The sequence below is a fragment of the Tachyglossus aculeatus genome, chromosome 5 (genome assembly GCF_015852505.1).
Source record: "Tachyglossus aculeatus isolate mTacAcu1 chromosome 5, mTacAcu1.pri, whole genome shotgun sequence".
Taxonomy (NCBI): Eukaryota; Metazoa; Chordata; class Mammalia; order Monotremata; family Tachyglossidae; genus Tachyglossus; species Tachyglossus aculeatus.
The window spans coordinates 63,125,571-63,148,543 of record NC_052070.1 but is presented as its reverse complement, the minus strand read 5'-3'; the positions used below and the strand labels follow the sequence as shown (position 1 = coordinate 63,148,543).

Below are 22,973 nucleotides of genomic sequence, written 5' to 3'. Positions count from 1 at the left end.
TAATATAACATAACAGATTTGGTAGACATGTTCCCTGCACACAAGGAGCTTCTGCTTCAGAATTAGTAGTCCCCAATTTCAGTTCTGAATGGATTATCACTTTGTTTTAATGTAGGAACAAGAACTTTTCTTCTTCCATGATCTGAGTCCAGGAAGCTGTTTTTTCCTTCCTAGAGGTGCCTTTCTTTATAATACACTCATGGACTTTATAAGAGTAAGTGAATTTTTGAAAAATTTCTGTTAAATATTTTCAATTATTTAAGAAACAGAATTTTGCTGTTGTAAAAATGTTCATGCTTTTGCTGGTAAAATGCTTTCTTTTCCCCATTAACCGCAGTAAATGAAAGGTGCAAAATAAATTATATCCATTAATTTCTTCTTGTGCACATTAGTGACTCCAAGACTAAATTTTTCAACATGGATTCTGCTGATTTTTTTTCTTAATAAGTAGATGAAAAACTTCTGATTACTTTTAATTTGGCTAAAGATATTTCTGTTTTGGGTTCATTAAGATAGAATCATTAGCAACAAAAATTAGTCTCGTGATGAAATCTTAACTGGTAAGATCAAAATTCCCACGGAAAGAGAAGGAAAAGGGTTTATTGAGTAACCACCATCTGAATCAAAGGAGGAACAATGATGGCAGCTCCATTTCTTTTGCCAGTTGGGGTTGGAGTTCCCATAGGTGTCCTGGGGAGCTGGGGTCTTCGAGTGAGTTGGGGGGCTGAGGTCTTCACAGCATGAGCAGGAGATGAACGTGGGTTTGAGAGCTTGGTAGCAGTAATTGGAGTTTGTTCAGATCAGATGATAATAATAACAATAGTATTTGTTAAGCATTTACTCTGTGCCAAGCACTGTACTCAACCCTGGGGTGGATACAAGCAAATTGGGGTCAACACAGTCCCTGTCCCAGGTGGGCTCCCAGTCTGAATCTCCATTTTACAGATGAGGTCACTGAGGCCCAGAGAAGCAAAGTGACTTGCCCAAGTTCGCACAGCAGATGTGTGGTGGAGCCGGGATTAGAACCCAGGAGCTTTTGACTCTCAGGCCCGTGGTGTATCCACTATGCCGTGCTGCTTCTCTCAACAAAAGCATTAACAGCAAAAGGATTAACAGATAGGATTATAAATAATAAAACCTATTTAGTATCTTCATTTTGCATTTACCTTAATTTGGGGTAAATTTCACCTTGAAACACATCTTTAATGGTATTTAAGTGCTCGTTTTGTGCCAAGCACTGGACTAAACACATGTGTTTTGCAGGAGGAATACCATAAACGTAACTTTACTGAAGTGGTATCGCCTAATGTCTACAACAGTAAGCTGTGGGAGACATCAGGTCACTGGCGGCACTATAGTGAAAGCATGTTTTCCTTTGATGTTGAAAAGGAGACTTTTGCACTAAAACCGATGAACTGTCCAGGACACTGGTGAGTATTTGTTTCTAATTTTTAAGTATTAAAAATTTGTTTCTACTTTTTGCAGTTTTTATCTTAGCAAAATGATATTTTGTTACTATGGGGTAGATGTAGCTGAGAAGCAGTATGGCCTAGTGGCAAGAGCCTGGGCTTGGGAGTTAGAGGACGTGGGTTCTAATCCCGACTCCGCCACTTGTCTGCCGTGTGACCTTGGGCAAATTGCTTCACTTCTCTGTACCTCAGTTACCTCATCTGTAAAATGGGGATTAAGACTGTGAGCCCCATATGGAACAACCTGATTAGTTTGTATCTACCCCTGCGCTTGGAACAGTGCCTGGCACATAGTAAGTCCTTAAAAAATACTGTTATTATTATTATTATAGATGTATAAACAGTCGTTTCTCCTATAACACAGGAGTTAATTTCCTGACAAATCCCACAGTTAGAAGAGCAGTCTGGGCTAAGCGGAAAGAGCCCAGGCTGGAGAGTCAGAGGATGTGAGTTCTAATCCCAGCTCTGCCACTCGCCTGCTGAGTGACCTTGAGCAAGTCACTTAAATTCTCAGTGCCTGAGTTTCCTCAAATTGCCCCTAAGGTGATTCTTGAATATTTATAATAATGATGATGGTGGTATTTTTTAAGCACTTATGGTGTGTCAAGCGCTGTTCTTAGTGCTGGAGTAGATCCTAGCAAATCGGGTTGGATACGGCCCCTATCATCATCATCATCAATCGTATTTATTGAGCGCTTACTGTGTGCAGAGCACTGTACTAAGCGCTTGGGAAGTACAAGTTGGCAACATATAGAGACAGTCCCTACCCAACAGTGGGCTCCCTATTTGACATGGGGCTCACAATCTTAATCCCCATTTTATAGATGAGGTAACCGAGGCCCAGAGAAGGTAGGTGACTTGCCCGAGGTCACACAGGAGGCACGTGGCGGAGCCTGGATTAGAACCCAGATCATTCCAGTTCCCGAGTCTTATTCTGTATCCACTAGATCACGCTGCTTCCCAAGCACTATACTATGCACTGTTGTAGGTGCAAGATACCCCCTTCTAGACTGTAAGCCCGTTGTTAGGTAGGGACTGTCTCTATATGTTGCTGACTCGTACTTCCCAAGAGCTTAGTACAGTGCTCTGCACACAGTAAGCACTCAATAAATACAATTGAATGAATGAATAATTGGGTAGCCACCCAGGGCTCACAGTCGAAGCAGGAGGGAGAACAGGCATTGAATCCTCATTTTACAGATGAAGAACCACAGAGAAAATCCCGGCTCTGCCAATTGTCAGCTGTGTGACTTTGGGCAAGTCACTTAACTTCTCTGTGCCTGTTACCTCATCTGTAAAATGGGGATTAAGACTGGGAGCCCCACGAGGGACAACCTGATCACCTTGTAACCTCCCCAATGCTTAGAACAGTGCTTTGCACATAGTAAGCGTTTAATAAATACCATTATTATTATTATTATGTGAAGAGGTTTGTCCAAGGTCTCCCAGAAGGCAAATGGTAGAGTCAGGATTGGAACCCAGATCCTCTGATTCCTTGGCCAATGTCTTCCCACCAGCTCACACTAGTTCTGGAGCACCTGTCCCAGGGGTCATCATGGTTCAGGGTCCAGACTTGATCCGCTCTAACCGCTGTATGGAACTTTCCCCTCTTTTGGAGTATAAATGTGGCTAGTCAATCATATTTATTGAGCATTTAAAAACAGTAATAATGATGGTATTTGTTAAGCACTTACTATGTGCCAAGCAGTATTCTAAGTGCTGGGGTAGATACAAGGTAATCAGGTTGTCCCATGTGGGGCTCACAGTCTTAATCCCCATTTTACAGATGGGTTAACTGAGGCCCAGAGAAGTTAAGCGACTTGCCCAAAGTCACGCAGCTGACAAGTGGCAGAGCCGGGATTAGAACCCACAGCTTCTGACTCCCAAGCCCATGCTCTTTCCACTAAGCCAGGCTGCGTACTGTGTGCAGAGCACTATACTAAGCTCTTGGAAGAGTACATTGCAACAGTGTAACAGATACATTCCCTGCCCACAACGAGCTTACAGTCTGGAGGGGCTAAATTCCCGGAATCAGCTATTGGGTAAATAATAGAGCCAGTCACTTTGTGAGGCAGGGGCATCTTGCTGAAGTACTAAGAATTTGAAGCAAAAGGAGCTCTTCCCCAATCCAGGCATTCAAAGAGAGTAAAGGAGAAGTGACATGTGGCCACAATCCAAAAGAGGACTCTGCCCGAGTCCTTCAAAGAGTTATAGCACTCTGATTATCTTTGCAAACAAGTATTAATTTAACCAGTGATACTGTAGAAAAGATTGCAAAAATGGAACTCAAATTGAACATTTATTAACATTTATAGCAGAAAGCCCCAAAATAGATCACCAACCCCCACTTCTCTGGTATAATAAGGTGATAAACCTGTGTGGAACCTGTTTTTAAGAACTGGAAGGAACTTACCTCACTCAACCAATGTAGGGAGAGGCGAGAGAAAGATTTTTCTTTCCTCACCCCTCCAAAAGAACTCTTGTGGTTTAGGTCTTTTTAAGACCACCCCTTACTGTTGCAAAAGGTAGTGAATCTGATCCTCTGCTTCCTGGAAAATATAATTTCTCCTTTCCTTCTCTATAATCCCTTTGCCAACTTCCAGTAGGATGTTTTCTTATTAGCTGTATTAAAAGCACATCTCTAAGAAGCCTTCCCCAACTAAGCCCTCCTTTCCTCTTCTCCCATTCCCTTCATTGTCACCCTTGCACTAGGATTTGTACCCTTTATTCACCCCTCCCTCAGCCCCAAAGCACTTATATGCATATCTGTAATTTAATGTATTTAATGTTGGCCTCCCCCTCTAGACTGTAAGCTCATTATGGGCAGGGAACATTTCTACCAATTCTGTTGTACTCTCCCAAATGCTTAGTACAGAGCTCTGCTCATATAGGAAGCAGTGTAGCCTAGTGAACAGTGTGTGGCACATAGTAAGCGCTTAACAAATGCCATTTTTATTATTATTCCTAGTGAATAGAGCACTAGCCTGGGAGTCTGAAGGACCTGGGTTCTAATCCCTTCTCTGCCACTTGTCTGCAGTGTAACCTTGGTCAAGTCCCTTAACTTCTCTATGCCTCAGTTACCTCATTTGTAAAATGGAGATTCAACACCTGTTCTTCATCCTACTTACAATGTGAGCTCCATGTGTGCCCTGGTCATCATGTCTACCCTTGCACTAGGAACAGTGTTTGGCAGATAGTAGCACTTAACAAATACCAAAATTAGTAGTAGTAGTATCCTCTCATTCCAGTCAAGTAACTAACAAAATTGTTTCAGTTGTCTTTTTTTTAATCTTAAAAGTCTCCAAGGCTAGAACTTCTGCAACCTCCCATGATAGCTCATTCCAAGGTTTCATGACTGTGATAATCAATAAGCTCTTTTCTTATTTCAACCCAAAACTCACTTCTTTAATCAAAATTTGTTCTAAATACTTCCACTCAGGATCCTTTATGCAGAAGCAGCAAATTTTCTGGCCAGAGGTATGTCACAGCTAGTGGTCAGAGGACTCCAGAATAAAAAGAGTGCCTTAATGGCAAGACTTAGAACATCAGACATATTGCTAGGTCATGTTTCCTACCCTTGAGCCCTCCACAGGGTTAGAAATAGGACCCAGTTGTTCCCGGAATACCTGTAGTTTCAAAATCTGGATAGGAGGGGAATGAATATGTTCCATTGCTGGACATATACATTTCTACTTTAACTACTGGCCAGAACCCTTTTCCTTCCCAGTCGGATTTAGAAAACCTTTTAAAAGTCAAAAGTAGTAAGTAGCAGGAGCCACTGACTGTAAACTCTTTGATTAGACTGTAAGCTCCTGGAAGGCGGGGACTGTCTCATTTCTATTGCATGTTCTGATAATGATGATCACGATGGTATTTGTTCAACGCTTACCATGAGCCAAGCTCTGTTTTAGTCGCTGGGGAAGAAACAAGGTTATCAGGTTGGATGCAGTCCCTGTCCCATGTGGGGCTCACAGCCTTAATCCCCATTTTATAGATGAGGCAACTGAGGCACAGGGGAAGTGAAGTGACTTGCTCAAGGTCACACAGCAGACAAGTGACAGAAATGGGATTAGAACCCAGGACCTTCTGATTCCCAGGCCTGTGCTCTGTCCATTAGGTCATTCATTAGGCTCTGTGCACAGAGGTGCAATCATCATCATCAACATTATGGTATTTGTTAAGTGCTTACTATGTGCCAAGCACTATTCTAAGCACTGGGATAGAAGGTGAGGGCACAGTGGATGGGGACAGACTTCCTCAGTGCTTCTGCTGATAGTGATGGCTATCTAAGGATCACAGTCTAAGAAGATTTTTTAAGTTAAGTGGTCTCTTTGTGGAAAAGTCAAATATCTCTTCTAGTTTGATGTTTGCTCATCGCCCACGATCCTGGAGAGAAATGCCTATTAGGCTAGCTGATTTTGGGGTTCTTCACCGAAACGAGCTGTCAGGAACTTTAAGTGGCTTGACTCGAGTGAGGCGTTTCCAACAAGATGATGCTCACATCTTTTGTATGATGGAGCAGGTAAGCGAAGATATCCCATTCGATTAATGTAAACCTAAGGTGAAAGGATCTTTGCTACTCTTTTGAACTGAGAAAATTTCAAAAGGAACCCAGAAGGAAAGAAATCAATATGTAATTCAAAACATGAAGTGGATACACCAACACATAGAAGGCTTTTGGCTAAAATCACCCTTTCCCCTCCATCAAAACTGCTATTATCCTGATCCTATCCCACCTATCCCATCAACCTCCTTGCTGATGTACCTGCTTTCTGTCTCTCTCCACTTCAGTCCTTATTTTACAATACTTTCTGGATCATTTTTCCAAAAAAAACCATTCACTCCATCTTTCCCCGCTTCACAAAAGCCTTCAGTGGTTGCCCATCCACCTCCGCATCAACAAAAACTCCGTACCATTAAAGCACTCAATAACCTTACCCCTTCCTATCTTACCTAACTGATTTTCTTGTACAACCCAGCCTGCTGTCTTTTCTCCTCTAACTCCAATCTATTCACTGTACTTCAATTTCACCATGTATCCCTTACCTATGTCCTCCCTCTGTCCTGGATCTTCCTCCACCTTCATATCTGACAGACTTTCATTCTCCCCACCTTCAAAGCTTAACTAAAATCACTCTCCTCCAAAAGGTCTTCCTCGGCTAAACCCTCATTTCCCCAACTCCCTCTCCCTTTGTGTCACCCTCGCACTAGGATTTGTACCCTTTAAGCACTTGTGTTCATATTCATAATTTATTTTAGCGTCCGTCTCCCTCTCTAGACTGTCAGCTCCTTGTGGGCAGGGAACATGTCATACTTGCCCAAGCACATAGGTCAATGCACTGCACAAAGTAAGTTTTCAATAGATACAACTGATTGATTGGGGCCTTTTGTTGTTTTCCTGACATCTGGAATTCCAAATTGCTTTCTTAGAATTAAATATTAGTTCAAGTGAATAACTAACAAACATAAACAAATCACTTAGCATTTCTAGTTTGGAGAATGCAGTTCCCTTACAAATTCTCTCTCAGATGTAGCTTCTGTAAAATGAGATTTATTTTAAATAAATCCTAAGTGTTGTTCAGTAGGTCTCCCTAATGGTTTCTTTGCAATGAACTAGCCAATAAGAACCTATACCCTGAGAATTTACCTGATAGATGAACTGATACTAATACCTCCATGACAAACAACCAAAATAGAAAACAGTTTTGCTTCCTCTTTTTCTTTTGTGGGAAAATTTTCTGTTGTTGGGTAAAATGAAACTTATAAAACTTTCACTCATTTTTCTTCTAAACATTGTTTTCCTTTATTAAATTTCAGATTGAAGAGGAAATGAAAGGCTGTTTACAGTTTTTGCAGTCAGTTTATTCAGTGTTTGGATTTTCTTTTCAACTAAATCTTTCTACAAGACCTGAAAACTTTCTGGGAGAGATTGAGACATGGGATCAAGCTGAAAAGGTAATGACATAAAGTGTGTCTTAATTCTCCATCCCACAGAAGAGAAAACACTTAGCGATAATAGCTTATAAACTGCAGTGTTTTGCCGTGTATGTTTTCCTTTTCCATCTGAAATAATTCTTTTATTATTCATCACTGTTGAGTGAATACATCTGCCTTGATTGTGGGTCACATTGTGTAGTTACTGTATTCAGGACACTCTCCAGGATAGTCATAGGACCCTGACCAACCCTCTTTCTGCAAGGGTCAATGCATATAATAACAATAATCATTATTATGGTACTTGTTAAGCACTCTATGGTGTTTCTAGTGATAATATATGGATCCAAAAGCTGGACAGTGGGAAAAAAACAGGATAGAAAGAACATCGATTCTTTTGAAATATGGTGTTGGAGAAGGTTTTTGCGAATACCATGGACTGCCCAAAAAACCAACAAATGGATTTTAGGGCAAATTAAACCAAAGTGGTCATTGGATGGCCAAATAACTCGTCTTAGATTAGCATATTTTGGACACATAATCAGGAGGACTAATTCCTGGAGAAGACACTAATACTAGGAAAAGACCAGGGAAAACATGGAAAAGGCAGATTAGCAGCTAGGTGAATAGATACCATAACAACGGTAACAGAAGAACCATTAGAAAGGTCGCGGATTATGACAGAGAAAAGGACGTTCTGGAGAAAGTCTATCCATGAAGCTGCTATGAATCAGAAATGACTCAACGACACTTAATAATAGTAACAATATTTGTTAAGCGCTTACTATATGCCAAGTACTATTCTAAGCACTGGGGTAGATACAAGTTAGGCAGGTTGGACATAGTCCCTGTCCCACATGGAACTCACACTCTTAAGCCCCATTTTATAGATGGGGTAACTGAGGCCCAGAGAAGTGAAGGGATTTGTCAGTTTTTCAAAGTGATTTCAAGTGAAGTGGAGAAGCAGCGTGGCTTAGTGGAAAGAGCATGAGCTTGGGAGTCAGAGGTCGTGGGTTATCAGCTGTGTGACTTTGGGCAAGTCACTTAACTTTTCTGTGCCTCTGTTACCTCATTTTTAAAAAGGGGATTAAGACTCTGAGCCCCACATGGGACAACCTGATTACCTTGTATCGTCCCCAGTGTTTAGAAAAGTGCTTGGCAAATAGTAAGCACTTAACAAATACCATCATTATTAGGATTATTATCATTATTTGTCCAGGATCACACAGCAGACGTGGGGGAGCTGGGATTAGAACCCATGTCCTTCTGACTCCCAGCCCTGTGCTCTTTATCACATTGCATGTGTGAGACTCGGGGAGAGAAGTGCCTTGAACCCTCGTTCTGATTTATTTTTGCCACTGCTGTTTATTGCAGGGCAACCTGCCATTCCCAGGAACTCATAACAAGAAAGGGAGGAAGGCAGAGGTGTGCTTTCTGGATCCAGGTGTACCCTTAGAGAAGACAGTGTGGCCTAGTGGATAGAACATAGGCCTGGGAGTTGGAAGGACCTGGGTTCTAATTTTGGCTCTGCCACTTGTCTGCTGTGTTACCTCAGGCAAGTCACTTCACTTCTCTGGGCCTCAGTTCCATCATCTGTAAAATGGGGATTATGACTGCAAACCCCAGATGGGACAGGGACTGTGTCCAACCTGATTAGCTTGTATCTACCCCAGTGCTTAGAACAGTGCTTGACACATAGTAAACGCTTAACAAATATCATCATTGTTATTATTATAAATATTCAGGAATCAACTTATTTAGAGGTCATATTCAAAAAGCCTGTTTTTCAACAATAAATTGTTGACATTTTTCAAGCACTTATTACATGCCAAGCAGATACAAGATGATCAGATCAGACACAGTCTACGTGGGAGGGAGAACAGATTTTGGAATCCCCACTGTACAGATGGGGAAACTGAGGTATGAGAAGTTAAGTGACTTGCCTAAGGTCATGCAGCAAATCAGAGGTGAAGCCGGGATTAGAATCCAGCTCCTCTGATTCCCAGGCCCGTGCTCTTGCCACTAGGCCATGCTGCTTCCCAAAAACCCAGTACACTTTGAATGTATAGTTATTTTATTGTATAGCCTGTTTTCTTTCTGTACATTAGTTATTTTCCTTATCACATTTGAAATGATATATTGTGTGTGAAAAAGGATTTTAATCTGCAACTCAAAGGGAGTTTTAAATATTCTGCTTGTATTTTTTATTTAGCAATTGCAGAATAGTTTGAAGGAATTTGGAGAACCATGGAAGTTGAATCCAGGAGATGGAGCATTTTATGGGCCTAAGGTAAACGCAACAAGTATTTCTAATCCAGTGCATATTATCAATCAATCCTATTCACTGAGCACTTACTGAGGGCAGAGCATTATACTAAGAACTTGTACAATATAACAGTTGGTAGACATGTTCCCTGCCTACAATAAGGTTGCAATCTAGCAGTGGAGACAGACATTAATATAAATTTAAATTATGGCTATACACATAAATGCTGTGGGGCTTAGGTTGGGGTAAATAAGGGGTACAAGTCCAAGTGCAATGAAGATGGGAGAGGGAGTAGGGGAAATGTGATCTTAGTCAAGGACAGCCTCTTGGAGGAGATATGACTTTAATAAGGATTTGAAGTTGGGGAGAGTTGGATATGAAGAGGGGAGGGAGTTCCAGGCCAGAGGCAGGACGTGGATGAGAGATTGGTGGCAAGATAGGTGAGATCGAGGCACAGTGAGTAGGTTGGTGTTAGAGGAGCCAAGTAAACATGCTGGGATGTCGTAAGAAATGAGTAAGGTGAGTAGGAGAGGGCAAGTTGATTTAATGCTGTAAAACCAATGGTAAGGAGTTTCTGTGGATTACTAGGATGGATAGCAAATCCTTGTATCTAACTAAGAATCATTTTCTTTACAGATTGACATAAAAATTAAAGATGCCATTGGCAGGTACCATCAGTGTGCCACTATTCAACTAGACTTCCAACTACCAATCAGATTTAACCTAACATATGTTAGGTAAGTATTCGAATTTTCAGTGTTAATATTTGTCACTTTATCAAAATCTGCAGTCTCAAAAAGAAATCAGGCCACTTGGATATTATGCAGTCATCTCAAATGAACATATCAAAAAAGGGACTCATTCATAATTATTATGCTCATCCTTTCACACCCTCCTTCCGAACTTCCCAGCTTTTTGCACCATCATCATTCTGTTTCCCTTGGTTCATAACTGTGGATCACCTTTAACTCCTCTTTCCTTTAACCCCAAACCCTTTTGATATTCAGATTCTAGTTTCTACACTAACTTCACTTGGCTCCAGTAACTTCAGTTGCTTCCCAAACTATCCTCCTTACTACCTCCCTGATTACTTAATATTTGAGAGTTTATCCTCTTGAAGAGAAAGCCCTAAAGCAGCACCAGGGCTCAGAATAGGGCCCTAAGTGGAAGGGAACTATCTGGGAAGGTCCTCGATCATGGTGAGTAGAAGAGAAGAAACATTCCCAGCCCTCTCTATGCTGGTTATCCATAGTGTTAGATAGCTAAAAATACAGAATGCTAAAAATAAACAAAAATATACCCACTGTCATACCTTTTATGAAGCAGTCCATAGTTTTAGAAGTTTGGGTTGCTGTTTGGTAAAACATTTGTCTTGTCATATGCCGTCCTGTCGTTTCCAACCCATAACAAAACCACGGACTCATCTCTACCAGAACTCCCTGCTCTCCATCTGTAATCATTCTGGTAGTGTATCTATAGAGGGTTTTTTGTAAAAATCTGGAATTGGTTTACCTTTGCCGCCTTCCACGCAGTAAACTCTAGTCTCCACCCTCGACTGTCTCCTATGCTGCCCAGCACAGGTGAGTTTTGACTAGTAGCAGATTGCCTTCCACTCGCTAACCACTTCCCAAGCTAGGAATGGAATGGGTAGGCCTCTGCTCGACTCTCCCTCCGGTAGCCAAGACTGGTAGAGGACTGCAAACTTTCCAGGTGCGACCCTGAGAGGGGTTGGTAAAATATAAAACTGAAAAACTTTTCTTTTAAGTTTAATTCAGCTACAGGACTCACTTGTGTTTTCTGAAGTATTTCCACTGCTCTGGGGAAAAAAAAGAACCAGAAGACCAAAATCATTAAGTTGAAAAGAAAGTGATTTTAATTGTGTGAATTTTCATTTACAGCAAGGAGAGCGACGATAAGAAGAGACCAGTGATCATTCACCGAGCTATTCTAGGATCAGTTGAAAGAATGATAGCCATCCTTTCAGAAAACTACGGAGGAAAATGGTATGTGTCATCAGTGCCAGGTCTCCTGGGGTCGGGGGAGGGAACATGTAATTGTTCCCTCAACTTTTAAAATAGACTTTCAGCCTCACTCATCCCAGAACTCTAATAAGATATGAGAGTCGTCCAACTGTCATTGAAAAGACCCAAAATAATGGCTTTTCTCTTTGAAACTTATCGCCTCAGTCCTTACCGCCTTTCAAACCCTGACACTCAAAATGTTGGCCCCAAGGTAAGCAGTGTGGAAAAACAACACAGTGTAGCTTGTTTTGTGAGATTCTGGGTATATGCAAGTGAATATTAAGAAATAGTAATGAGGGAAGTTAAATGACTACAGTTTTATGATATCTTCCAAAATCAGAACCATCAAGGTTTGGAAATGAAGAATTTTGTCTTCTGAATGTTATTCTTCTCTTGCTCTTCCGGGCAGTAGTGAGGAAGGAGTGGATGAAATCCAATAGCAGTGCAGCAGCTGAGGCAGGGAATTTTTTGAGAAAATTGGAGACCCCAGACTAAAGAAAATTGGCCTGGAGCTGCACAACAAACCTAACAGAAAGCATCAAGCTAATCTTAATAGGAATCTCACTAGACAGATAAGATTCATGTTTTTGGAACGACAGACCCACTCAACCCAGGACAAAGCGATTTGGCTTTTCGCATCCCTCATCCCTGTTCATCTATTCCGCTGATTCTCTGGGGAGACCACCAGAAAGTGTCCCAAACTGAGCCAGACCAATGGTGGAATGAGGGAACTAGCATTAAGCAGCCAACACTCCTAAACAGCACCTGTCAAGGAAGTGGATTTTGGGACCAGACACACACAAGAATGTCTTTCTTCTTCTTTATGATATTTGTTGAGCACTTACTCTGTGCCAGGCACTGCACTAAATCCTGGGGTTCCGATACAAGCTATTCGGGTTGGACTCAGTCCCTGTCCCACATGGGGCCCGCAGTCTTAATCCCCTTTTTTCCGATGAAGTAATTGAGGCACAGAGAAGTGAAATAACTTGCCCAAAGTCACCCAGCAGACAAATATCATTTGAAAGGAACAGAGTAGCCCTTTCTGCACTACCGCACTTTAATGTTTTAAAGCTCTTTAATGATTCCAGTATTCTCTTGGGTAAATGATATTAACTAATCACCTCTGGAACAGTTTAAGTTTTGGGATTGAATGGGTATCTGTAAAGCGTATTTATAGAATAATCCAAAATTTCCTCTTCACCTAGTGATGAAAAGCAGCATGGCTTAGTGAATAAAGCACAAGACTGGAAGTCAGAAGGACCTAGGTTCTAATCTCAGCTCTGCCACTTGTCTGCTATGTGACCTTGGACAAGTCACTTCACTTCTCTGTGCCTCAGTTACCTCATCTGTAAAGCGGGGATTAAGACTGTGTGGGACAGAGAATATGTCCAACCCAATTATCTGCATCTACTCCAGTGTTTAGTCGTCATTCAGTCCATCATATTTATTGAGCACTTACTTTGTGCAGAGCACTGTACTAAACGGTTGGGAGAGTACAATGTCACAATAAACAGACACATTCCCTGCCTATAATGAACTAGTACCTGGCACATTGTAACCACTTAACATACCTTTAAAAGAAATAAATAAAGTAACAGAAGTTAGAGAGAATCAGCGTGACTCAGTGGAAAGAGCCCGGGCTTGGGAGTCAGAGGTCATGGGTTCTAATCCCGGCTCTGCCACTTGTCAGCTGAGTGATTTTGGGCAAGTCACTTAACTTCTCTGGGCCTCAGTTCCCTCATCTGGAAAATGGGGATTAAGACTGGGAGCCCCAAGTGGGACAACCTGACCTCCTTATATCCTCCCCAATGCTTAGAACAGTGCTTTGCACATAGTAAACGCTTAACAAATACCATCATTATTATTATTAGAGGGAACATAAGAACTCGGTTTACCTTCTAGGCTACTTTTTTCACTTATTCTCATGAGTTAGGCTTTTTTTCATGTTCTAGTGAGATAATATTATGCATAATTAATGCTGGAGGTTAAACTATTTAAAATATCCTAAGTGGACATGTTTACTTCAGAATTGAAATAGGAAAGAAACAGAAATCCATAGTGGTCTTTTTTTCTTTAATCTTTGTAGGCCTTTTTGGCTGTCTCCTCGACAAGTAATGGTCATCCCTGTGGGGCCAACTTGTGAAGAGTACGCTCAACAGGTAAGATCAAAAACATCTTTTGTAGAGCAAGCATAGGGACTGTGACTAATTTTGTGTTTTTCACAGGAACATTTTTGAATAAATTCTGCATAGTTATAGCTTTTTGATTCTTTTACTCATTAGTTGGAATACAATTTTACCTGAGTCTGTTATTTTAAAACTGGTATTTGTTTAGCGCTTTATATGTGCCAGCCACTGTACTAAACGCTGGGGTAGATACGGGCTAATAATAACTATGGTATTTGTTAAACACTTACTATATGCCAAGCACTGTGGTAGATACAAGGTAATCAGGTTGTCCCACGTGGGGCTCTGTCTCAATCCCCATTTTACAGATGAGGTAACTGAGACACAGAGATGTTAACTGACTTACCCAAAGTCACACAGCAGACAAGTGGCGGAGCCAGGATTAGAACCCACGACCTCTGACTACAAAACCAATGCTGTTGCCACTAGGCCATGCTACTTCTAATCAGGTTGGACAACATGGGGCTCACAGTCTTAGTCCTCATTTTGTGGGTGAGGCAACTGACTTTGATCAAATATAACAATTCACATACATTATTTACTGGGCTTGATCCCTGCTAAAGTGTCTCAAGGAATTGTACTTTAAAAAAATAACCTATTGTTATTTTGTATGTAGCATTTTCATACCTCCCTATTATAGGAAATGCATTAATTCAAGTGTTTTTTTTTCTAGATCTGCAGTGAATTTTTCGAAGCAGGATTTATGGCTGATGTCGATTTGGATCAGAGCAGCACACTGAATAAGAAAATACGAAATGCACAGTTGGCTCAATATAATTTTATTTTAGGTAAGTTAAGTATCCTAACTGTGTCCCTTTTTGTTTTTGTTTGGTGTAAGTTGCTTAACCATTTTGGGAAGACTGATAAGGGAATGTGGAAGGGCAGCCACCCCAACTCAAAATGGATTGGGCCTCCTTGGCAGGCCCATGAATCTTAGCAGTTTTGAATATTATTATTATTACCACTGCCATTAATAATAATGATAATAAGAATAAGAATGATGATAATATTTAAGTGCTTACTTGTTGTCTGTCTTTGTTGCTGAATTGTACTTTCCAAGCATTTAGTACAGTGCTCTGCACACGGTAAGCGCTCAATAAATATGATTGAATGAATGTGCCAAGCACTGTACTGTTCTGTATCCCACTGTGATGGGATAGATATAAGATAATCAGGTCCCCGCATGGGGCTCACAGCCTAAGTAGTAGGAAGAACAGGTATCGAACCTTCATTTTGCAGATGAGGGAACTGAGGCACAGAGAAATTAAGTGACTTGTATAAGGTAACACAGCAGGTAAATGGTGGAGCAAGGATTTGAACCCAGGTCCACCCAGGCCCTTCCTGTGCTGATAGAGTCAGGTCAAAGATATTTGGTCTCTACAAGGTCTCAGGGAAGCAAGGCAGTCTCTAGACTGTAAGCTTTTTAATAATAATTAATAATAATGATGGCATTTATTAAGCACTTACTATGTGCAAAGCACTGTTCTAAGTGCTGGGGAGATTACAAGGTGATCAGGTTGTCCCATGGGGGGCTCACAGTCTTAATCCCCAATTTACAGATGAGGTAACTGAGGCCCAGAGAAGTGAAGTGACTTGCCCAAAGTCACACAGCTGACAAGTGGCAGAGCCGGAATTCAAACCCATGACCTCTGACTCCAAAGCCCGGGCTCTTTCCACCAAGCCACGCTGCTTCTCTGTTATTATGTAATTATTATTATTATTATTATGGTATTTGTTAAGCACTTACTATGTTCCAAGCACTCTGATAAGCAGTGGGGTAGATACAAGGTAATTAGGTTGTCCCACATGAGGGTCACAGACAGGGAATGTGTCTGCTATATTAATAACAACAATAATGGTATTTGTTAAGTGCTTACTATGTGCCAGGAACCGTTCTAAGAGCTGCAGTAGGTACAAGATAATCGGGTTGGACACAGTCCCTGTCCTACACAGGGCTCACAGTCTTAATCCCCATTTTACAGATGAGGGAACTGAGGCTCAGAGAAATGAAGTGACTTGCCCAAGGTCACACAGCAGACAAGTGGCAGAGCTGGGTTTAGAACTCAAGACCTTCAAGACTCTCAGGCCCATGTTCTATCCACTAGGCAATGCTGCTTACTTCCTGAGTGCTTAGTACAGTGCTCTGCACACAGTAAGCGCTCAGTGAATAATAATAATAATAATGTTGGCATTTGTTAAGCGCTTACTATGTGCAAAGCACTGTTCTAAGCGCTGGGGGGGATACAGTGTGATCAAGTTGTCCCACGTGGGGCTCACAGTCTTAATCCCCATTTTAGATGAGGTAACTAAGGCTCAGAGAAGTTAAGTGACTTGCCCAAGGTCACACAGCAGACTTGTGGTGGAGCCGGGATTCGAACCCATGACCTCTGACTCCAAAGCCCGTGCTCTTTCCACTGAGCCACGACTGGTGGCCTCACTTATGGTAGGATCAGTCACTGCAAGAGGCTGCGCGATGGCCGGCTTCCAGGTTAATCTCCAAACCTGGTTTATGCCCTCCCCTACCATCCTCCAACCCCCAAGAGTGCTTCCTCGTGCAAGGGTGTCATGCAGCATCCTTGCACTGTGCGTTATCTTTGGCAACAGTAATGTCCACACACAAACAAACCTAAATTTCTACAAGCAAATAGGGCATCATCATCATCATCAATCGTATTTATTGAGCGCTTACTGTGTGCAGAGCACTGTACTAAGTCTTCGCAGGGAAAAAGGACATAACATTGATGTGCGTAGCAAGAATGAGCTTGCTAACCCTTTTGAGGATCCAGAGCCTTCTGATTGAAAAATGAATGCAAATGTTCGTATCTTTTTCCTGAACTTTTCTTAGAAGAGAAAGAAGCAGCAGAAGAGAAAGAGAAGCAGCGTGGCTCGGTGGGAAAGAGCCCGGGCTTTGGAGTCAGAGGTCATGGGTTCAAATCCCGGCTCCGCCACTTGTCAGCTGTGTGACTTTGGGCAGGTCACTTAAGTTCTCTGGGCCTCAGTTCCCTCATCTGTAAAATGGGGATTAAGACTGTGAGCCCCCCGTGGGACAACCTGATCACCTTGTATCTCCCCAGCGCTTAGAACAGTGCTTTGCACATAAGCGCTTAACAAATACCATTATTATTATTATTATTATTATTAAGAGACTTTATATTAGCCAGACTGTGACCTTAGAACCCGCCTCGTTCTTTTTCCCTAAAAGGTGCTAATAGTGGGTGAGGCCCAAGCCATGAGAAAGTGTATTCTGCAACTAATATCTTTAGTTAGAAGGGTGCTCTTGTGTTTCTATTTTGTCCCCACAACATCCCTGTGATATTGGGATCATTCTCATTTACTAGGAGAGAAATTGAGGCCCAGAGAGATGGAGACTTGCTTGAGTCTTACCGAGGCCGATGGCTGAGCCCAGACTAGAAACAAGTGTTCTAACTCTTTTCATTAGACTAGGCCACTTCTCTAAACCTTCTTCCAAGTTTGCCTGTGGAAGCTCATCGTGGGCAGGGAATGTGTCCATTTATTGTTCTATTGTACTCTTCCAAGCCCTTAGTACAGTGCTTTGCACACAGTAAGCGCTCAGTAAATACGTTTGAATGAATGATCTGTGACATCACCACTTTTTCACCCGTTATGCCCGTGCCCAAATTCTCTGGAGGTCACTCAGGCCTCCATCAGGAGTCCAGGCAGCATTGGAGTCACAAAGAAGGGATGGACAGGGCCCATAACAATAATAATAATAATGGTATTAAGTGCTTACTATGTGCCAGGCACTGTACTAAGCGCTGGGGTAGATACAAGCAAATCAGGTTGGGCATAGTCCCTGTCCCACATAGGGCTCACAGTCTCAATCCCCATTTTACAGATGAGGTAACTGAGACACAGAGAAGTGACTTGCCCAAGGTCATACAGCAGACAAGTGGCAGAACCAGGATTAGGATCCATGACCTTCTGACTCCAAGGGCCATGCTGTAGCCACTAGGCCAAGTTGCATTGTCACAAGCCCTGAGGGATGAGTGCCAGCCACATACTAGGGGAGGCACCAAGGTGTAGTGGCAGGGTACCAGTCTATAAGATGGAGGACCTCGATTTGTGTCCATTTTCTACCTCACCACCAAAAGTCTAACCATATATTCCCAATTCAGTCTTTTTGGACAGACATATGTATTATATTATCTTGTTTTACTGAATTGAAAATGGACTGGGAATACTGCAGCCTTTTTAGAACAGATGGGATCCAAGCAGATGCTTTTCTTTGGTTTTGGTTTTTTGGTTTTTGCTTGTGTAATTCACCTATTGTGGACTTGATTATGCTATTTTCCTCTTAATCCAATCGTATTTATTGAGCGCCTACTGTCAGTCAGCAGTCAACCGTATTTATTGAGCGTGTACTGTGTGCAGAGCACTGTACTAAATTCATTCATTCAATCGTATTTATTGAGTGCTTGCTGTGTGCAGAGCACTGTACTAAGCGCTTGGGAAGTACCAGTTGGCAACATATAGAGACGGTCCCTACCCAACAGCGGGCTCACAGTCTAGAAGGGGGAGACAGACAACAAAACAAAACATATTAACAAAATAAAATAAATAGAATAAATATGTACAAGTAAAATAAATAGATTAATAAATATGTACAAACATATACATATATACAGGTGCTGTGGGGAGGGGAAGGAGGTAAGGCGGGGGCATGGGGAGGGGAAGGAGTGGGGAGAGGAAGGAGGGGGCTCAGTCTGGGAAGGCCTCCTGGAGGAGGTGAGCTCTCAGTAGGGCTTCGAAGGGAGGAAGAGAGCTAGCTTGGCAGATGTGCAGAGGGAGGGCATTCCAGGCCAGGGGGAGGACGTGGGCCGGGGGTCCACAGTGGGATGGGCGAGAACAAGGCACGGTGAGGAGGTTAGCGGCAGAGGAGCGGAGGGTGCGGGCTGGGCTGGAGAAGGAGAGAAGGGAGGTGAGGTAGGAGGGGGCGAGGGGATGGACAGCCTTGAAGCCAAGGGTGAGGAGTTTTTGCCTGATGCCTAGGTTGATTGGTAGCCACTGGAGAGTTTTGAGGAGGTGAGTAACATTCCCAGAGCATTTCTGTACAAAGACGATCCGGGCAGCGGCGTGAAGTATGGATCGAAGTGGGGAGAGACAGGAGGATGGGAGATCAGAGAGGAGGCTGGTGCAGTAATCCAGTCAGGATAGGATGAGAGATTGAACTCGTGAGAGTATACTATAACAATAAACAGACACATCCCTGTCCACCACAAGTTTACAGTCTAGAGGGGGAATAATTATGGTACTTGTTAAGTGCTTACTTTGTGTCCAAGCACTGTTCTAAGTGCTAGGGTAAATACAAGATAATCAGGTTGGACACAGTCCCTGTCCCACATGGGGCTTACGCTCTTCATCCCCATTTTATGGATGAGGTAACTGAGGCCCAGGGAAGTGAAGTGACTTGTCCAAGGTCACACAGTAGACATGTGGCGAAGCAGGGATTTGAACCCAGGTCATTCTGACTTCCGGGCCTGTGCTCTGTCTACTAAGCCATGCTGCTTACTGTGTGCAGAGCACTGTACTAGGTGCTTGGGAGAATGCAGTATAATAGAGTTGGTAGACATATTCCCTGCCTGCTTTGAGCTTACAATCGAGAGGCGGAGCTTACAGTTTATTGAGTGTAGTAGTATTGTATTGGTATATTGAGTGCACAAAGAGAATCTGACTTCATATTGGGCACTGTGAGGTGTGAGTTGTTGTTGCCAACTTGTACTTCCCAAGCGCTTAGTACAGTGCTCTGCACACAGTAAGCACTCAATAAATACGATTGATTGATTAATTGAAAAGCTCTGTATACCTGCTGTTCTCTGTTAAAAGAACTTGGAAACAATAGTTTAAATGTAATGTATAGATTCCTGATATTTATAATCTTTTAAAAGAAAGGTAAATTTACTGAGGAGATATTTCTATATGGAGTTGATTTTTCTTTTGGTCTAATTAGTTTATTCTAACAGGCAGTGCTCCTTTCCCCCCCCTGGTTTTCTTATGCAGTGGTTGGAGAAAAGGAGAAAGGAAATAATGCCGTAAACGTGCGAACGAGAGACAATAAAATTCACGGAGAGATTTCAGTAAATTCTGCCATTGAGAAATTGAAGAAGTTAAAGAAATCTCGAATGCTAAATGCAGAGGAAGAATTTTGAAGTTTGTGCTCTGTCAGCAACGTCACATTTTCTGAGACTTGAAGATGCAGGTCTTTCCTTAGCTTGCTAAAGCATTAAACCTTACTGTCAGAGCCATGGAATCACCGAAGACAGAGGAAACGTGGGTAAGAGAAATATGTCAGAATGTGAATGCCCCTTACAGTGAAACTTTGAAGTAGCTGAGGCACGTGTTTAGGGGTAGTAATAAATACTATTAAAATAATAGTATGTATTAAATGCTTGCGGTGTGCAGAGCACTGTACTTAAGTGCTGGAAGTGAATACACAGGTGAGAATTAGAAACAGTCCTTGTCCCTCGGGGTGTAATTGAAGGAACTCTTCACGGTAATGTTAATCTTTGGCCATCGTAGTGCATTGGTTTAAGAATGTTTCTTTTAATCCGAAAGAGGGAAGTCCTAGGAAATATAGTGTGTTTGATGCTGTGCTATGAATTGTGATTTTGAATGGAAGATATTTAAATGATTGAATAAAAAAGTCTGCTTAATTTTTTGCATATGAAAACCTTAATGTTTCTGTTCTTTTGTCCTTAACGTAATCCACAAGGCAAAAACCATTGACAGTAGATATTCCTTCCTCCCTGCCTCATCAAGAAGTACAAAAAAGAAAAACATAAACACTTTAATTGCCTTCACCACTCGGTAGTATAGAGAAGCAGCTTGGCGTAGTGGAAAGAGCCCGGGCTAGGGATTCAGAGATTATGGGCTCTAATCCCGACTCCTTCCACTTATCAGCTCTGTGACTTTGGGCAAGTCACTTAACTTGTTTGTGCCTCAGTTACCTCATATATAAAATGGGGATTAAGACTGTGAGCCCCACGTGGGACAACCTGATTACCATGTATCTACCCCAGTGCTTAGAACAGTGCTGGGCACATAGTAAGTGCTTAAGAAATACCATCATTATTATCATCAGCACTTATCCAGCACCCATTTCCTGCAATGCACTGTACAGTTGGGAAGCATAAAATGAATCAGTGAAATGTTTCTTGCCCAAGGCATTTACATTTAGAGGCAAATGAACAATGTGTTGAAACTTTCTGTTGTCCACCTTCTCCGTGCTCAGAGACAATGCCTTCCTAGGGACAATAAGGAATTTTCCCCCATTCTCTTAACCATTTTACCCTTCCCTCTCCAGTGGTTTTACTGACTGTGAGCCCGCTGTTGGGTAGGTACCATCTCTATATATTGCCAACTTGTACTTCCCAGGCGCTTAGTACAGTGCTCTGCACACAGTAATTGCTCAATAAATACGATTGAATGAATGAACTGAATGCTTATTGCGTGCAGAGCATTGTACTAAGCACTCGGGAGAGGGCAATAGCATTAACCAGATGCAAATCCTTCCATCAACAGGCTTACAGTCCCTCAGAGAAGACCCGACACTGAAATGAATTACAAGTAGGGGAAAGCAGCTGCAAAGCTGAGTACACCCCCTTTCCTCCCTTTTTCTTCATTTTTCCCTTCGATGTTGAGGTGGGGGTTTTTTTGCCTAATTGATTCAAAATAGAAAATGCCTCTTGTTTTCCTAAGCAGTGGATGGAGGAAAGGAAATATTTGGCATTGTCCCTCCGTGCTTCACCTAAGGCGACGGTGAAGGAAACAGGCCGCGAAACGTCGTGGGGTTGAGGGGAACGCTTTGGGCCGCGCGCGCATGCGCAGTGGGCTGGGGAGACGGGGCCACGAGGGGGCGTGGCTTCATCCCTTCCCACGGGGACGTGACCGCAGGGGCTTCCGATTGGTCGATGAGTTGGGGGGCGTGGTCTGTGGGCGTGGCTTCAGGATATTCCAGTGGGGGCGTGCCCTCCTGCGGCTCCCGATTGGGCGCGGCGTTGGGGGCGTGGCCTCTGAAGCTCCTGTTGTGGGCGTGGTCTTGGAGCGTGGCTTCAGGGGCTCCCGATTGGGAGTGGCCTCGTGGTTTCAAGAGCTCCCGCTGGGGGGCGTGGTCTTGGGGGCGCGGTTTCAAGGGCTCCCGTGGGGGCGTGGCCTTGTGAGGCTCCCAATGGGGGCGTGGCTTCAGGGGCTCCCCATGGGGGAGACAACAAAACAAAGCGTATTAACAAAATAAAATAAATAGAATAAATATGTACAAGTAAACTAAATAAACAAATGGAGTAATAAATATGTACAAGCAGTCAGAGGTCATGGGTTCAAACCCCGGCTCCGCCAATTGTCAGCTGTGTGACTTTGGGCAAGTCACTTCACTTCTCTGGGCCTCAGTTCCCTCGTCTGTAAAATGGGGATTAAGACTGTGAGCCCCCTGTGGGACAACCTGATCACCTTGTCACTTCCCCAGCGTTTAGAACAGTGCTTTGCACATAGTAAGCGCTTAATAAATGCCATCATCATCATCATCCCCTTCCTTCCTCTTCCCCTCGTCCCCCCTCCATCCCCCCATTTTACCTCCTTCCCTTCCCCACAGCACCTGTATATATGCATATATGTTTGTACATATTTATTACTCTATTTTACTTGTACATATCTATTCTATTTATTTTATTTTGTTAGTATGTTTGGTTTTGTTCTCTGTCTCCCCCTTTTAGACTGTGAACCCACTGTTGGGTAGGGACTGTCTCTATATGTTGCCAACTTGTACTTCCCAAGCGCCTAGTACAGTGCTCTGCACACAGTAAGTGCTCAATAAATACGATTGATGATGATGATGATATATCCATATAAGCGCTTGGGAAGTCCAAGTTGGCACTCGTACAAGTCTTCTCACTGGAAGGGAGAGGGCAATAACTGTAGGCTACTCAGGTATCCAACGGCTCCCGTTCCAGGTGGGAATTGTCCAGGCGTTTAGATTTAGATGGATCCCAGACTGAGCCCCCTTTTTCCTCTCCTCCTTCCCCTCCCCACAGCACTTGTATCTATATTTGTACAGATTTATTACTCTATTTTACTTGTACATATT

At 42.7% G+C, this 22,973-nt stretch overlaps 1 protein-coding gene and 1 non-coding gene across 2 annotated transcripts in view; one reads left to right on the top strand and one right to left on the bottom strand.

The window, feature by feature from the left end:
• TARS3 (threonyl-tRNA synthetase 3) overlaps nt 1–20,564 on the top strand; it is a 39,121-nt gene extending 18,557 nt beyond the window's left edge. Inside the window, exons 10-19 of the mRNA XM_038746454.1 lie at nt 116–214; nt 1,264–1,430; nt 5,829–5,991; nt 7,287–7,424; nt 9,616–9,693; nt 10,306–10,406; nt 11,568–11,672; nt 13,777–13,849; nt 14,550–14,664; nt 19,895–20,564. Coding sequence (XP_038602382.1) covers nt 116–214; nt 1,264–1,430; nt 5,829–5,991; nt 7,287–7,424; nt 9,616–9,693; nt 10,306–10,406; nt 11,568–11,672; nt 13,777–13,849; nt 14,550–14,664; nt 19,895–20,043 — 1,188 coding nt within the window. The 3' untranslated portion in view covers nt 20,044–20,564. The remainder of the gene's footprint in view (nt 1–115; nt 215–1,263; nt 1,431–5,828; nt 5,992–7,286; nt 7,425–9,615; nt 9,694–10,305; nt 10,407–11,567; nt 11,673–13,776; nt 13,850–14,549; nt 14,665–19,894) is intronic.
• On the bottom strand, nt 11,260–11,397 carry LOC119929348. Its single transcript, XR_005451475.1, has one exon. It is a non-coding gene; the product is annotated as a small nucleolar RNA SNORA7 (small nucleolar RNA).
• Nucleotides 20,565–22,973: the final 2,409 nt, after the last annotated feature.